Genomic DNA, 16396 nt, shown 5'->3' with positions numbered 1-16396 from the left:
TCTCTAACCAAGCCTTTCCAACTATTATAAAAATAAAGTATTGCTTATATACACAACGATAACAAAGCACTAACAGAAATATAAGAAAATATTAAAAATTACAAACCTGTTGCAAGAAATGAGATGCGGTCATTAACTCACTGCATCCGTAAGTGATATGCTTTTGTACTGTCTGGCGCTTAAAAAGATCCCAACATTATTACAGAATGCTAGATTTAAAGAGAAAGTATGATTTACGGCATACCTTGGCATAATCGATTAAATTCTGATATTCAACGTAATTTCCTCCTCCAACCATAAACACAATAGCCTTCAAGAAATCAACATTTTATTAATATATATAGCAATTTACCATATTATTGTAATAGGACATAGAATAGCTAGCTAGTAAATATTTTTAATTAATTTCCTAATATGAGCATTAAGTAGAAACCTCTTGAAAAGGATTTTTTGTATGAGCAGCCGATCTATATAAAAAAAAGCATGATAAAATCGTTTCACCGTATACTTTAGGCGCATGTATGCTATACTGTATATACCCGTCTGATGCTCTCAGCAACTTTGGATCAAAGTAACGATAATCTTCAATTTCCTATGATCATTTTAAAATAGATAACCTTGAGTACATCCATAGATAATACCATCCTTAATGTCCTAAATAACTTAAATCTATTATAGATCTTTTAACGTAATCTTACAGCAATTGATCTTGATTCCATCAGTGCATCGACAATACGTGTCACAGGCAAATCCTGTTTCAATTCAATATGTATACTTAAACGAAATAGTTACAAAAAGTGGTACTCAATTACGGTATTGCTTACCTTAGTTTTAAACGCTAAATTTTTGACGCCTTCCATTACAAATTTAGATCCAGTTTTCATGATCCGCGAAAAGACTTGCCTAATCCCCGTGAAGTAAATTTTAGTGGCACTGTCGAAAATCTATGATAAATAATCTACATAGTTTACGATAGCAACAATTATCATACCCCACGCTAGATTTGCTATCGCTGGCAATGCTTGGTTTAAGAGTCATTTTAGCAAAGGACCTATAAAATAGTTCTAAAATTAATTTTACTCCGCAATTACTCTATAATGCTACAAGAGGTATACTTACTTCATCTTCTTTACATAATCAAAAGAGGTTAGGTTAACTCCAGCATTCCTTAGAGTAGTAGTATACTTCTCTAAATCAGCCTAAAAGAGCATAATTATAGATCCATCCTAAATAATTTGTACTTTTAAATCAAATCAAATCAAATAATCAATGTTTACATCAGTCAAGGGTGGACCACAAATATAATAGATTAAAAATAATCTCAATTTGTCTTCCGGAGTAGCACCTACTCGAAAATAATGGTAAAGTCAATGCTTAATCTACAATGTCTACAGTATCTGATGGTCCGCATAAAGAAGAATGGAATATTTACTGTTTGGATCGGCGAGAATGTCCATAACTGATATTTCCTATAAAATTAATTTTAAATTTATTCATAGTTAAAATTAACACAAACAACATAAAACTTTTGCACTGCAATTCTCCAATTCTAACCCCGATCGATGATTTACTCATAAGTTTTTCTTCAAGTTCAAAATAAGAATCCAATTTACGATTCTGAAAGAATATGAAAAGAGATAACAGAATTACAGCAGCCTTATTCAAACCAGTGCAAACTTTAGAATACTCACTTTAATATGTTCTAGCAAAGCGGTTGCAATATTTGTATGCATATCAATGGATTTCTTTTTTTCCAGTAATTCTGGTAACGAGCTGAAGGAAAACAAGAAGTTTTATATGCACAGCTCGTAACTGTACAAAATACCGTTCTAAGAGCACTAAAATGAGCTTTCATGCAAAATACCTAACAGCAGATGATAACTTTGAAGTATGATCATTCGATAACGAATTTTCTACAGCCGCACTAACAACCGCTAAAGATTCATCTTCTAAGCCCTAGTATTAAAATAACAAAAAGAAACAGCGTTAACAGTTGCGATAAAAACTGCTCACAGCTTTGTATTCTGAGCTAACCATGGTACTTTTTAATTTCTTAATGTCATCTTCAGAATTTCTGTACTCATCCAATGTAACTTGAATCGCTTCAGCAACGCTTGGAAATGGGCTAGAATAATGAAAAGCAAAGATGTGGTGGTATGAAACACTTTGATGTCAAAACGAATAATCCTCTGCACTAGCCACAGAATAAGATTTGAAGATCAACAAACCTTCCTTTATGGAAACTCCAAAAGGAATCACTATCCGAGTTTAAGTCATAGCACTTTGGCTTTTGGGCTTTTGCACTGCTAGCTCCAATTTCTTCACTAGAAGAACTTTCCTGAATATTAACTCTATTCAATTCCATATTCTAGTAATCAAAGTTCATACAAACAGTTTATAATTTAAAATTTGACATAACGTATGCAGTTTCTATAGGTTATACCAGTAAGTCGTGAACAAGGGCTTGATAAGTCCAGGTATGATGTAAAATGGTTGTAAAGTCGGTATTACGATCAAGTATGATGAGAAGAGGTCTCTGAAAACTAATACGGCAAATGAAATTTGATGATTTTAATCATTTAAATCAAGAAAAGAAATTTCACGTTATTTGATGTATTGTATCTAGCACTAGCTGCTTACTTAAACTGTCCACCAACCACACTGTCTCCTGAAAAAAGGCATGTGCGACTATTTCTTAGATTCTCCCTTAGTTTCTTATCCAATGCCTAGAGTGATAAATGATATACGCAAAACTCGAATTACTAATTATCAATCTAATGAGCCATTTCATACAGCGATTTAAAATCTAAAATTTTTTTCAAGAACGACATAGAATATACCTCAGCTACCATTTCTGCAGCGTTTCCACGCGGACATCTAATGATGGGGACAGTGCCTTCATTAATTAGACAGTATGAATACATGAGTACTGTAATCATATCAAAATTTTGGTATGTAGCCAATAATATAATTAGCTATGAACTAATAATAGCGCTATACAATAGCACGGTACGATCATATACCTAAAGTTGCCAACGCAGAAAACAAAGAGTCTACCAAAATATCTCGTATAACTTCAATGTCCGTATCTTTGGCATCAGTACTATTCAGTGCTATTGATGAAAGCGAATATGACAATCATACCGTTTATTATCAAGCTATACAGCTTTCAACAAAGTAATAAGTTGATAACACTTCAAAATTATAGCAAGTAGACAAGATATTATATCACTAGTTAAGGCGATAGAGATAGAAGTTCAATCCTACCATGATATGATAACATCTCGACATCATGATATCGCGGAATGAATAGGTCATCTTCAAGACATATAAAGTTGAGGTATTGGTCATAAACCTGTAATAATTATTTCAATAATGCGAAAAACAAGTTTGCCAACAAACAGAGAAACGTATATCACGTCTATTAAATGAGTGAGTCTAAGTATAATAAATCATCTTTTTAGTACCTTAGAAATCTGAGAAACTGAATTTGCATGGATCGTTCCCATCGCCAGATCCTCTAATCGATTACGCGAGATGGGAGAGATGAAACTTAAATAGTATGAATCATACAACTGATTTCTGCAATCTTGAATGATTCTGTCAACATTTTCAGATGATGGAACCACTAAATAGATAGCAGGTACATCCGGTATAGGTTCCCTATCTGACATTAATGGCCTAACGTATAGCCACATAGAAAGGATAGATAAGGTGTGAGAACTTTACATAGAATATATAAATTCGACGTCTTTCTATTCTATCATTATACTAAGATACACCATACTGTATTAAGTGAACTTCACTACCTCTATTACCAGAGAGCAAATAACATTGCAAAACTAATAATATTAAAATATTATACTTATTTAATACTTGATATCGAGTCAACATTATTGATCGTTATGTATAGTGTGTGAGCCTATCTATACATACAAATGAACCGTTACTCCCAAATCACGTAAATCTCCAACAGTCAGCAATGGGGAAATAATATCTTGGCCATAGCCATCATAGATCAATACCTAGATAATAGCAGTAGGTACTTGTATCAATTCAATGGAATAATAATCACTTTACAAGTTACTATCAGTATTTGGATTACGTATAACTGATAATTAATATATAACTGCATGTTAAACCCTAAGTGACACTAAGTCATTTGTAGCAAGATACTGTAAAGGCTGAGAAGACAATGCATACTCGTCTATTTGACAGAAAGAAGTAATTTTCCTGATCGGTTTGACTTACTGTCCATAATATTTTACTTATTACAAATTCAATTAAAATTGTTAATTCAACTGTTCAGTGTACATAGCTATACCTTCCAATTAGGCTCTATAGACGAAGCTTTGCTGCCAGCTGGCTGATACATATTCATCATCAGCTTGATCGATTCTATGAGGACGAGACACATGAACATAATGAATGATAAATACGCATCGAAATAGCTCAGTTTACTGCATTCCAACAATTTCTACGGATATATTATCTTCATAATTATTATTGTAATTGCACTTGTACAGTATGTTGCCCATCCACTGAAGACATTAGTATCAAATTATAGCAAGTTAATTAAGCAATATATCAACTTGGCTTGTAAGATATCGTATAAAAACCAGTAAACTAAGTTTGATCTTGATAGTCAAACTCTGTTCCTGTTTACTAATTTATGACCAAGATTGAACATCAGTCTATTATGAGCTACCAATTTGCTTTCGTCGAAGCTCGTTGACTGCCATCACGATTGGTGTTACAATGTGGTTTCTGCAGGTGAAGTGATTCCGATTGTTGTCGTATTTCTACCCTTACTGTAGTGCGATGATACAACAGCCAAGCAGATGATTTACAAGTTACCAACGAGCTATACTTGTACAGAACGGTCCAGCACGATGGACTCGTCTGAATAGAAGAAATGGCTAGTAGAAGATTCTTTTATCCGGCCGTTGTAAAGAATCTGTTGAACACCCTTGCACAAAATGGAGACGTCTACAGTACTGGTAGGGCAGATTTCATTCACCAATTATGGTACAGTATGTACTGTACGGTAATACAGTAGTCTCGCAAACAGCCGTGCTTTACTATAGTGTATAGCGTATGCAGCACTCAAAACTGAGCGCACTATACTCTCTGTGATGTAGTACAGTACAGTACTACTGTACTCAATGTACTGTAGGTTTGGACAGGTGAGACTGGCATTCACATCGAATTACAGTATTGTACTGTACACTGCCAGATCACGTACTGTACACTAGACCTGTCAGAGGTTCGGTTCGAATCGCATACGAACCGATTAAAGTCAGTCAGTTTGTCCGGTTCGGTTCTCCAATCTCTAACAGGTCGAGTGTACAGTGTACAGTACGTAATCTCGCACAGTGTGAAACGCGGCTACAATCACTATGGTTCAGTCACAAAGGTTTTCGAGGTTTTAGTACTGTACACTGTACAGTAGAAAATCAGTGACGTTTACAAATTGGACAGTACCATACCTCGTCTATGCCGGGACTGCATGCAGCATAGAATTCGGTACAGTGATAGACTATGATAGTAGTAGAAAATCATGGTAATCATCCAGTAAAGTACATGTACAGTAGTCCATGAGTTCACCAAACACTAGACAGTAGTACAGTTCTTATGTTTTGTTTTTGACCAGGTTTTTAACCATACAAACTGTATGTGCTGTAAACTGAGTGACTCAGTCGCTCAATCGACCATGTACAACAGTAGCCATGCTCATACGTGAGCAACGGCTAACTCAGTCAGTACCACGTACAGTACAGTAAAAAGAACTTTTAACTTTTTATAACCTGGCGTAGAGTACAGTACTTTATAGTTGTAGTACTGTATAATGTACTGTACATATTACAGTAGATTGTACCGTGTAACGCTTGTACAGTACAGTACTGTACAGTAAGTCGTCCAGTACTCTACAGTATACAGTACAGTACAGTAGTGTACACTACTGTACTGTACTGTACAAGCGAAAATTTTCCTTGGAAACCATCGACTAATTATAATATCAGTCACTAACTTAGTACTCTCTTAATTAGCCGCATGGTGTGCCAGTTGTCAATAAAAACAGAAATTACTCTGGCTTTTGACCAGTCAGGTTGAACAGGCATAACATGTTGCTGCATACTTTATTAGGAAAATATTTGCATAGTATCAGCAATTCGGTATGCTTTGTTCAATGTCTCTGACAAATGAGTGCTCACTGGGCTCAAACTCGTAAAGCCCTCGGCATTCAAGGCTGGGGAGTAGACAACTGCTACTAATATTCGCAATTCCATTTGCAAAATGCTGCTAATGCTAATCATAATCAGTCTATGAGTAATAGAGTGATAAAAACACCAAGAAAATCGTTATAATATTGACTCACAGGCAATATTTTGTGCATGTACTCAATGAAATAGAAAAAGGCCCATGTGCGATGGCGAATTCCAATAGGTAATTAAGATGTTAAACGTTCTAGGACGTTCACTTTTGTTAATTTACGTATTATTCTAGCCAAGTCAATCAACGCAACGAAGTCAATTTTACTTGCAAGTGTTCATATAGCTCATTGGATAGATTAACGGTAGTATCCCACTCCAGCAGTCTTTCAATTAGAAGACAGATACCAGTAAATATACGCGTATAGGATTATGCTCGTACGCCCAATTAGCTACATCAATTGTAAAAAGGTCGACTATTGTATATCTTATTTTGCTCTACTGTCACAATTCGCAATAAAGTTAGACAAACTGATCAGAGATAAAAGTCTATATTATTACAGTTTATAGAATTGAAGGTGGGTGTAAGGTAGTCTAAAATAAGAAAATACAGTGTTTACTCCGACTCATTATTACTCCATCCCTATACAACTACACATTAATTATATACGAGCGTATGGAGATTTTAAATTCCAATTTAATAACGTTATTTATTAGACTGTGCAAGTTTGCATACTACTTTCCTTCTGAAACTGTCATGTTCGCTGATTGCAAATCTGTTTAATACCTGGCCTACTCACAATAAACGCGAAAAATAATTGAACTTCATGAACTTAACACACATGTCAGCAAATAAACTCTTTTTTCAACTCTTAGTCCTTCAATTACGATGAATGGTCATAGCTAGTCATAGCCAATGTATAATTAACCTTAACTATCTTATCATACTTCTCTATTGTACCAAATGATGCAACTCGCAAGCAGTATGCTCTCTCGAGCAGCCCATGAATAACCCTTTTCTAGGATACTTCAGAATTTATCGCTACGTAGCGAACATAAATTTGTTGATGGTGATATAAATTTCTCCTTAAATGAAAATTATTAACTGTAACAGCTATCTTATTTAATACATCATTGTTACAAATGTCCTACAATTTAGATTATCCGCTGAAAATGGCATATACATCGATAATTATATCGAGCCTGATGACGGCAGCATAAAATTTATAGATAATGCCGTAGTAAAGTACTATGAAAAGAAGGTTTACAATTTGAAACGTGGCTCTTGGGAATCTCAGACGGAAGTAGCTGTTAAAAACGATCAGCTATATCTAATTATCAATAATGGTAGGAAATACCCGGATAATTTCGGCTTTAGTAAAGGTATTTCAGGGTATTATGTATCATTCACGATCAATATTGACGAGGAGATTATGCAACAGCTATCCTATTATGGGATATCTTCTGCTGGAACTGAGCTAGTATCTGGAAAATTGATGGAAAGAATCGAAGGTTTCGTGAAAGGAATCTCGTCTGTGATTCCAAAAGATCAGAGAACATCATATCTTAAGCATCTAATATCAAAGAAAGGTTCAAAATTAGCTTTAATCCATATTGGAAAAGGTTGTGCTATCCAAACTGTCGGCTTCATTCCCCTTAAAAATTACACTTGTGTCTACGGTTACCAATCTATGACTGGCTCTGATGCAGCTGCACAAAGTCATGGTAAAGCTGTAAGCATTGCTTCTCATATTGATTACAATAGTTCTGCTAGTGTCCCATACATTGAGGACTTTATAGAACCCAAAAATGGAAAAATGATATTTGAAAACGGTATGGTGTATACATACTTTGAAAGGAAGGTTTACAGTCTGAAAGGATCTTGGGAAAAAGGTACGCAGGAGGCCATTAGGCATAAGCAGTTATTCTTAATTATTGATGGAATTCGACGATATCCTGATCATGACGGTATTAACCGTGCTCCCAAAGGCTTCTATTTACCCTTTACTGTTGTAACCGCTAACCCTCCAGCTACACAAACCAAAATTGGCAATAAGAATACCTTAAGGTAATAAGGGTTACTGATGTTGATGTTAGAGTATTATAAAATCTACTATATTTTACGTCAAGTATCACGAAGCAGGACATTCTACGAGTAATGCGTATGTAATAATTTTATAAGACAAGCTCGTATGATTATAATTCATTGATCAAAATTGCAATTTAAATTTAACATTTTATTATGATACTCGCAATGGTAAAAGTAAAACAGCACACACGACAAGATAAATCATTCGCTGCGCTAAGCATTACTCTGTCTATTTTATCCAATAAATAAAGAAATGGTCATTTGTAAATGTCTCATATTAATATGGGCAGAGCACTCATTCATTCAAGAAGTACCGCTATAAACAGTATTATCGACTTCTGCTCAAATTAGTCTAAACTGACGATATAATTATCGTTTTGTTCCATCTCCAGTATTCTATCAACTCTATCTGATATTAATACGAACAAATCACCCACCCTCTATAGAAAATATCGCTATAAACAATACAGTCTACAGCCAATAAAGGCAGTTTCAATTTAAATTTGAAGTAGCGATATAATTACCGTATTGTTTTGTCTATATTAATTATCATGTTCATAGAATATACTTTTATATGGAGCACATGAGCGCTTTTTCTATTAATTAGTTCATTATAATTGCAAAAAACTCAGCAAAGCGCACAATGCAATTACACTAAAACACTTCCAATCACCATCATTCTTTACTGTCATCTACAGTCAAATTTTCCTTTTACTGCCTGCAATCTAATTGGAAGGGCCTTTCGGAAACAAAAATATATGTAAAAACTGTCCATACGTAATTAATTTATACGATAATTAGTTATAATCCGATTAAATATACATTAATTAATTAACAACCAACCATACAGGATGTTCTGGATAATGTATCATGGCTCAATCACTGCTCGGAGCATTCTCTAGTACAGTGGTATGGACTATTAGATAGCAGTGAATTATAGTAGTCTATGCTAATCGTAACCATCAGTATCCTGCTCAATCGCTGCTTGCTAACTAGTTGCGATAAAGTATCTTCAAAGTAATAAAGCAACAACTCCAGTTCGTAAACTTTGACTTTTAATATATATAAATTAGGTTCGTTTTCCACTACCAAGAACTATCTAGCTGTAATCAGAGTATCGTTATTATTATTACAGTGAAACTTATCCTTTGTATACAACTAGTTATAGAATGATTGTATTGATCTTGCCAATTAAGTCGCAAGATTAGTTCTAAATTTTCTATCGCATAACTATAATCTTGAGCTAATTTGGCCTGCACAACACGAAGACCCTGGTAGTACAGTAACAGTCTACCTACCATATGGTCAAATATAGGCTTTTACCTTTAGCATACTCCAGCGCTGTCATGCGTAGTCCACCCATGACACAATCCCAGCCCAACAGTCCCCTAGCGTAAGCGCTAAAGAGAAAGAAAATAGAAACAGTCTACAGTATAGGACAGCAACGCTGTTTTAGTGACTTACCGTACCAACGACTACTTTTAATACAAGCATGCGCAGGGCAAATCCTTCCCTTCTAACTTCAGAAATGGCCTCTTTCAGGTTAGCTTTTGCAACATGTTTGGTTATGCTGTTCATATCAAATCACTGTTATGTAATGTATTTGAATTAGCATCGATTCAATCTTCGCCAACAGTGAATATCGTTACCCCTGTGTTATAATTACGCCGACAGTTATAAAAGTAACCACGATATTTCAGCAATAATACAACTGGAACACCCGATACTCCTTAAGCAATATTGTTTTGTTTTGAACTTGCTGCGTTTGCACCAAATGTTTATATTGTTGATCTTCTCTGAAATGTCAATTACCGCTTTATTCCCTAAATACTATGATATTATCCATTAAGAAAGGCATAGGAATCAAATTATTTCCTAGCAATAACCACTTTAGATGGCACGATATCACGAAATGTCTCTTGATCAAGTAATTACAGTAAATTGAGATGATTTTGATCCAAAAAATTTATTTATTAATTAATGAATTAGCATACGTACATGCGATACTTGCAATGGATCAGTATTTACTAGCCGAAAGGTACTAGTATTTTATTAATCGCTCGAATTAATTTATTCTATGTATGTTATTACTGTAAGCTTAATTAAATATCAATTATACAGTTCAGTAAATAAAATAGTCCTACTTTTTACGCACTATATCTCCTAACTTTGATCAGTTTACTGACTTGCCTGCATTGCTACCTTTCTATGACTCAGCTTCTCTGAAGAAAAGAACGAAGCTCTTACGGATGATTTCTTTCGCGATGAAAGCGATATCGGTAACATTTTTGCTGAGTTTGGTATTAACCGAGATAATACTGCGGATGATTTGTCGTTTTTGAGTACTGAGAAAACCGCCAACTCTAAAGGATCAACCATTAAAGTAAAGGAAGAGGCCTCTAAAACAAAGGTAGATAGTAGCACTAGCAAACCCTCGCCGCATCCTAATTCAATTCCCGCGAATATCAGTAATAGTGTTAGCTTATCAGAAATTGCTCATTATAATGCTGGAATACAACCAACGAACTATGATACTGAAATACAGCGAACAAGACAGACTTCTACTAGTTCACAAGAAATCAATACAATAGCTGCAGAAAATATCAACAAGGCCGATAATAATATAATCGCAAAAAGTAAGTCCACTACCAACATTGATACAGAGAAAAGTAGTGAGACCAGCGGTGACAAACGGAGAAATTTTTCAACAATATTTGGACGAAAAAGTAAGTTATTATACCTCGTTGCTGTCAATATTATGTTGGCAATACTTGGCATAGATATTTGTGCCGTGTACCTAGGGTTATCACAATATAGATATATTTTTAGATAAACTGAGTTTACTATGGCATAAATTTGCTGATTCTAATTAATTAATACTAATAAAATCGGATTGTACGTATTGCCCTAAAATAAACTGCGTCTATATTAATTCTTAATGCCCACATTATCTAGACTTGAATGCTAATTCTGAAAAACCAGGAAAGAATACATACATCGAAAATAATATTGAACCAGAAGACTACCAAATTTCCTTTGCAAATAATTCCCTTTATCAGAAATTTGAAAGAAAAGTTAACAATTTATCCGGATCTCAAGAGAAAGTGTTGGAAGAAGCAATTAATAATAGAGATTTATTCATTATTGTTGATGATGTCAAAAGATACCCAGATAATTATCGCTATCAAAAGACACAACGTGCATACTATGTCTCATTCACACTAAATATAGACGCTAAACAAGCGCAACAAATCCAATACTATGAAGTAAAATCTGCTGGAAAGGACGATTTGCAAGCCTACGGTAAGAGCGTGGAAAAATTTGAGGCGAAAGTTCGAGGATTATGGTCGAATGTTCCTACGTCCTCAATCGAATTGTATATGAAAAAACTGATCAATGAAAATGTGACACTAAGATATCTAGTTGTTGGCAATAGCAAGAAAATTGAAATTTCTAACGCAACAGTATCCGATAATATTGTTCGTGTATATGGATATAACTTGAGCGAAGAGTCATCGTCGTCATTATCCCAGTTATCCGTTTCATCATTGCATAATGAAGGCTGCAGGAATATGTCAAACCCCGAAAATGCCTACGAACGCTGGGTTGGTAGAATCATAGGAATTCCGGATAATATAAATTTGGAAACTTGGTTTGCTACTCACCGAGATTCTGTATACTTGAAAGCTAGCATTAATGGTGTACTTCTTGCGCCTGATCACCTAGAAATGTCCTCGTCTCATCCTATTGTTGTTTATCACGCGCCGATTGAAGAGGAAAGGCTAAAAAGCTCTATTCAATCACCTGCTGATCAGGCACCTAATCGTGCCGATACAGATGCTAATGGTGAATTACCTGTCTTGAGCTCGAGTTCATCTACTTCTTCTATTACTTCCGCATCCTCCACGACTATTAAATCTCAAGGCAAACGAATAAGTGCTACAGTGAAAAAAATAAAAACAGCTATTGGAAAGACAGATAAAGTTACCAGAAATCGTAGTTCTTCTGCTGTAACAGGAGCTGTAACAACACAAGCCGTTGATAATGGTATGCTGCTATAAATTTACTAGTAAATGTTTAATTTTGTCTTGTTCCAATTAAGAAGAATTTATATAACTTAAACCGTTTATTCTAAAGCACCTCCAAACGATAAACTCATAAAGCAGCCCGTTGTGCTAGCAGTGACGGTATCTAAAGAGGACATGCTTACAAAAGAAATTCGACGTCTTCGAGAGCAACTGCTGGTAACATAAACTAGTTTAGGTGTCGAAGTGTTACTAATCCATTAAGTTAACATTTAAATTCTGCCCATAACAGCGTTTAAAATGGGAAAAAAATAACATCCCTCCTGTTAAAGAGACAATAAAAAAAATCGTACTTGGCCAGGTATTTCTTTCTTTCTTAAGAATGATATAATAGTTTAAGCATAACATTCAAGTAATTTGCGTATGTATATGTATTATACATAGACTTTCAATGATAATTCTGTAATAGCTATAATTTTTATTTTCAGCCTTATTTTCTTGATGGGTATAAAGATATGAATGATAAACTTGCTCTACTAAAAGAAGCGATAAGATCGGATGATGGAAATGCCATTTTAATTGTATGTATTTTTATATATTACAGTACATTAATAATTGATTAGCGTCTGCAATTATGCCCGCATATTGTAATAGAAAACTTATTATCACCAAATTGATTGAGTATTATTCAATTTAAGATTACCTTATTCTTGAAAAGGACTATTAGAAAAGGTACAATTTCTACTATATCTAACTTATCAGATGCATGCAGCTTTTATGCTTACATATAAATATACTGATATTCTTCAATTTTTAGATCTATTTATTCATCAGTTAAAGGACCATCCAGTTGCAACAGATCAATATTTACATTATCTAAAAGTTGCATCGGAACATAAAGATCTAATTGATATGTACAGGTGCACATGAAAATTCTTGAAATTTTTCGGTTATATTTTCGTGCTATTATTAACTATGACTCACTTCTTATGTAACTTTACGCAGTGTTTTAGGTCGAACCCAAGAATTTGCCGTAAGTAACTACATGTAGCATGGTTGTCTATTGCATTTGGATCAATAACATTGTCTAGTAAAATAATATATAAGATTTACATTTTAGGCTTTAAAATATAAGTTAGCTTTAGTTGGTGGAGATCCTCAGGTTAAAATCCAGAACTTAGAAGAGCTTAAAAAGTATATTTCAATATATTATATTCTACCAGTTCTTATATGCCACTGATTTTCTATATTAAGATCCAATAACCGGGTTTGCTATTTCCCTCCTTAGAGAATTCAAATATGACAGACAATTGTCAGTTTTTAGTGCAATAGTTAGCCAGCAATGCTCTCTGATAAAACGCCAAATATCGATTGAGGTACTTTATTTATAAATTTGATAGTCAAAAACTATAGCATGTGATCTAACACATCTTCTTTTTGTTATATTATTAAAATACGCAAAAAACTTACTACAGGCTCAAGATAGTGTACTAATTTCTGGAGAATCTAATGAAATGCTGGTCAAGTATCCACCCACTGGATCAATATTTGAACACTCCTTAATTAAGACTTTGAACTATTGTGCAAAATATCATAGCAGCCTGCCACAAGTTCGTGATATGTTTAATTCTATCTGAAATCGTACTTTTTAATTTATACTACGTTTATTAATTTCGTGTAGGATCACTTCAGCAGCCCACATTCGGTTCATAAGGAGAATAAGGTTTATTATAGTACAATACTCTATGAATTATTATTGTCAAGGTGATTTAATAATCTCAGTATTTTTTAGTTAACAGAGAGGCAATTTATTATGGCAACTGTCGATGCTTATGTGAAAACTGATCAGCTCCAATATATTGAAAATTTTAATAAAACTAAGGTAGTTTAAGTAGTGTGATTACCAACAGCCGTTGTAAGCGTGGTACGCAAACTAAATTTTAATAAATTAAAATGTATCGAAATTTTTATAGAGTAAATTCTTCAACTTTGGTTCAAAATCCTCGACACCAAACGAAACCATCTTACAAGCATTAGTTAGTGCAAAAGCATCGGAAGAGGTATGCAAATTGTGACAGACACAGGCCACCTCCCTTAAAATATTTTATTTTTAAAATAAAATCTCTAAATTTTTAAAATTTAGACCGCGACTAAGTACCTAAAAAATATCGAAAATGTGACTGCCAGATATGATTTAGCTAAGCGATTCCGGTATCACACTATTGCCGTCGAGGTAAGTTAGCATTTATCTTTGCATTAGGTTGTCTGTCCAAAATAAACTGAACGATAATAACATACAAATCAAATTTGTCATATCTTATCGTTCTCTAACCGTCTTCAATTTTGTTTACACAGTGCCTCATTTCTCTTCGAAACCGCGACGAATTAGAAGAGTACTGTACAAAAATAAAGAGAAATTCGCCTGCCTATTCAGTAGCTGCTCAAGCATTAGTAAATCCGGTAAATATTGTTGTGTTTCTTTCTTTGTTAACAGGTACAGTAATACCAAAATGTTAATATAGTTAAGCGCCCATGTAAGAATTATTTTTCACAATATTTAGACAATACGGTGGAAATAATGGCTATCTATGCAGTTGGATTTCATCTATTCAAGCCTTCAGTACACGTATTTCAGTAGAGCTGTCATTGCATTATATATTCAATGCAGTGAATATTGAAGCCACAAGCCCTTTGTGAGCTTACAACCGTAACTTCTCAATCAATATGCTAGGTAGTCTTGTGAATTTCCGAAAAATGGTATTTTTATATTTTAATTTTATCCAACCGCATAACGATAGAGACGAAAAGAAGTTTGGTACGCTTAGTAGTCTATAATTACGACAGCACGTATGTACAAATCACATCAAATACTATAGTAACAATTAAATCTCAAACATATTGTCCCTTAGTACATCATAACCATGGCCAGTACAAGTGATGTATATCACATATATATAAATATAAATTGAAGGACTTTTTATATTCAAGCTAGTATATTTATACATTTACTAATCAAATTTCCAATAATTATTATCATTTCAAGAATTCTTTAGCACGACTATATAAATATTAATAATGTCAAAACAAATTTAAGGAGAATATTTAAGTACCATCGAGACTGGTAATTTATGCACTTGAAATGCAATTATTATTATATGAAACATAACGAGTTATTTGTCTATTTAAAAATTACGAAAATAAATTTTTTATTATTGTTTAGTAACAAACTTGCTTAATTCGTCACTCATAAATTTAAACCCTGCAACGATATTTTTCTCAATAATTATAATGCATGTAATAATGATACTAATACTATATCCGTATCTACGGCTTTGCTATATTAGTAGTCATATGATATAAATTTTTTGGAATCATCACGCGATAACGAAAGGAAGTTCATATCCTTAAAATATACTTTTCTACTATGAATAGTTACATTAGTTGTATAATCTGCAAAAGCGTAGGCATACTTTACTAAATTGTAATTGATTTATCTGACTAAAATGTATGCTTTAACTCCCTGACGCCTACGATAGCTCATTGTTTATAGATTTTTCAGCTATCGATACCATAAAGGGCGCGTGTGTGTTTACAACACCGAAACAAGGACTCAATCACGCATGTGAAAGAAGCGAAAGAGTCGCATTCGTATAATGAGTACAGATATATATTGCAGCATAGGTAAATAAATATTTAATAATGTATTGTAAATTACATAGAGATGACAGATATTAATAGCAATATTTTTTATTAGCTGCCATGTAATACAGCAGCGTGCATACGATAACTTTGAATAAATTACCTGCAATATGGCAAATATGTGTATATCATCAAATAGTGCAGATTAGATAACTGGAGTTACTATCAGTTACTAACTTTACCTTCAATATTCTATATGATACAATCAACGGTAATCAAGATACAAATCCAAGTATTCCCATACTGTAACGGTATACTAATATTAATATCTATAGTTCCTATTACAAGTAATCTTAGAAATAGATGAGTACTTCCATGTCCATTTAGTTAATACTAATATTCAATATCAACCAATTCCGATTGCAAATAAA

At 33.8% G+C, this 16396-nt stretch overlaps 3 protein-coding genes across 3 annotated transcripts; 2 read left to right on the top strand and 1 right to left on the bottom strand.

Moving 5' to 3' along the window:
• Positions 1-3: 3 nt before the first annotated feature.
• On the bottom strand, positions 4-4375 carry TRIADDRAFT_57033 (uncharacterized protein; the record flags this gene model as incomplete). The annotated part of the gene is made up of 22 exons (XM_002113119.1): positions 4-21; positions 107-178; positions 245-310; positions 434-467; positions 540-592; positions 699-752; positions 825-903; positions 992-1051; positions 1120-1199; positions 1555-1617; positions 1692-1773; positions 1865-1956; positions 2035-2125; positions 2229-2368; positions 2444-2543; positions 2641-2726; positions 2841-2896; positions 3024-3113; positions 3268-3355; positions 3468-3681; positions 3937-4025; positions 4325-4375. 22 exons carry the CDS (start codon positions 4373-4375, stop codon positions 4-6), a joined length of 1758 nt encoding a protein of 585 aa, XP_002113155.1.
• Positions 4376-4915: 540 nt separating this feature from the next.
• Positions 4916-8284, top strand: TRIADDRAFT_57032 (uncharacterized protein; the record flags this gene model as incomplete). The annotated part of the gene is made up of 3 exons (XM_002113496.1): positions 4916-5028; positions 6382-6447; positions 7372-8284. 3 exons carry the CDS (start codon positions 4916-4918, stop codon positions 8282-8284), a joined length of 1092 nt encoding a protein of 363 aa, XP_002113532.1.
• Positions 8285-9793: 1509 nt separating this feature from the next.
• TRIADDRAFT_57031 (uncharacterized protein) lies at positions 9794-15399 on the top strand (the record flags this gene model as incomplete). The annotated part of the gene is made up of 17 exons (XM_002113495.1): positions 9794-9843; positions 10519-10937; positions 11257-12348; positions 12439-12545; positions 12619-12687; positions 12815-12907; positions 13161-13246; positions 13332-13359; positions 13447-13520; positions 13615-13702; positions 13802-13936; positions 14008-14049; positions 14119-14208; positions 14300-14386; positions 14470-14559; positions 14682-14786; positions 15370-15399. The coding sequence occupies 17 exons, from the start codon at positions 9794-9796 to the stop codon at positions 15397-15399; spliced, it is 2685 nt and encodes an 894-aa protein (XP_002113531.1).
• Between the last annotated feature and the right edge of the window lie 997 nt (positions 15400-16396).

The sequence above is a fragment of the Trichoplax adhaerens genome, genomic scaffold (assembly GCF_000150275.1).
Source record: "Trichoplax adhaerens TRIADscaffold_6 genomic scaffold, whole genome shotgun sequence".
Taxonomy (NCBI): domain Eukaryota; kingdom Metazoa; phylum Placozoa; class Uniplacotomia; order Trichoplacea; family Trichoplacidae; genus Trichoplax; species Trichoplax adhaerens.
Note: the sequence above shows the minus strand (reverse complement) of the source record. Positions and strands in the feature narration are given on the sequence as shown.